Source organism: Pundamilia nyererei, unplaced genomic scaffold (genome assembly GCF_000239375.1).
Source record: "Pundamilia nyererei isolate P.nyererei 1_Seehausen unplaced genomic scaffold, PunNye1.0 scaffold00447, whole genome shotgun sequence".
NCBI classification, from domain to species: domain Eukaryota; kingdom Metazoa; phylum Chordata; class Actinopteri; order Cichliformes; family Cichlidae; genus Pundamilia; species Pundamilia nyererei.
Window position 1 is genome coordinate 2,464 of NW_005187848.1, and position 504 is coordinate 2,967.

Consider the following 504-nt stretch of genomic DNA (forward strand, 5'->3'; position numbering starts at 1 on the left):
AGGGTTTTTTCTTCCAGTTCAGAGCAGAAAATTTTTTGTTAAGATACTGGATGTTGTTTTTCTCCACAATTTTAATTATAAGCTAGATACATTGCTGCTAACAGCAACAGGGATGAGTCAGTGAGTCAGTTGGGCTTGTGAATCATGATTCATGAGTCAGTAAAGTGATTCTCGAGTATTGAACGATTCGTTCATAATTCGCGCATCACTACTCTGAGGGAATCATGGGAGGAAGTGTTTCAAAGTCCACCTGAGTGTGCGTTTCTAACACCCTCGGATCACAGAGAGTGTGTGTGTCTGTCATTGTGTGGACCAGCATGGAACAGCAGAAGAAGATTCTGTGTGTGGGGCTGGTGTGTCTCGACATCATCAACGTGGTGAACAAATACCCTGAAGAAGACACTGACAGCAGGTTAGCATCCAGGCTAACTCTCACAGCAGGTTAAGCTGCAGGCTAAAGCTGACAGCAGGTTAGCCTGCAGGCTAAAGCTGACAGCAGGTTAG

At 44.8% G+C, this 504-nt stretch overlaps 1 protein-coding gene across 5 annotated transcripts in view; it reads left to right on the forward strand.

The window, feature by feature from the left end:
* Positions 1-204: 204 nt before the first annotated feature.
* khk (ketohexokinase) overlaps positions 205-504 on the forward strand; it is a 17,185-nt gene continuing 16,885 nt past the window's right edge. For 4 of the 5 annotated variants that reach the window (XM_005753648.1, XM_005753650.1, XM_005753649.1 and 1 more), the window contains exon 1: positions 205-412. In XM_005753648.1, the coding sequence (XP_005753705.1) occupies positions 318-412 (95 nt within the window). In that variant the 5' untranslated portion in view covers positions 205-317. The remainder of the gene's footprint in view (positions 413-504) is intronic. The other variant, XM_005753651.1, reaches the window with a different exon arrangement.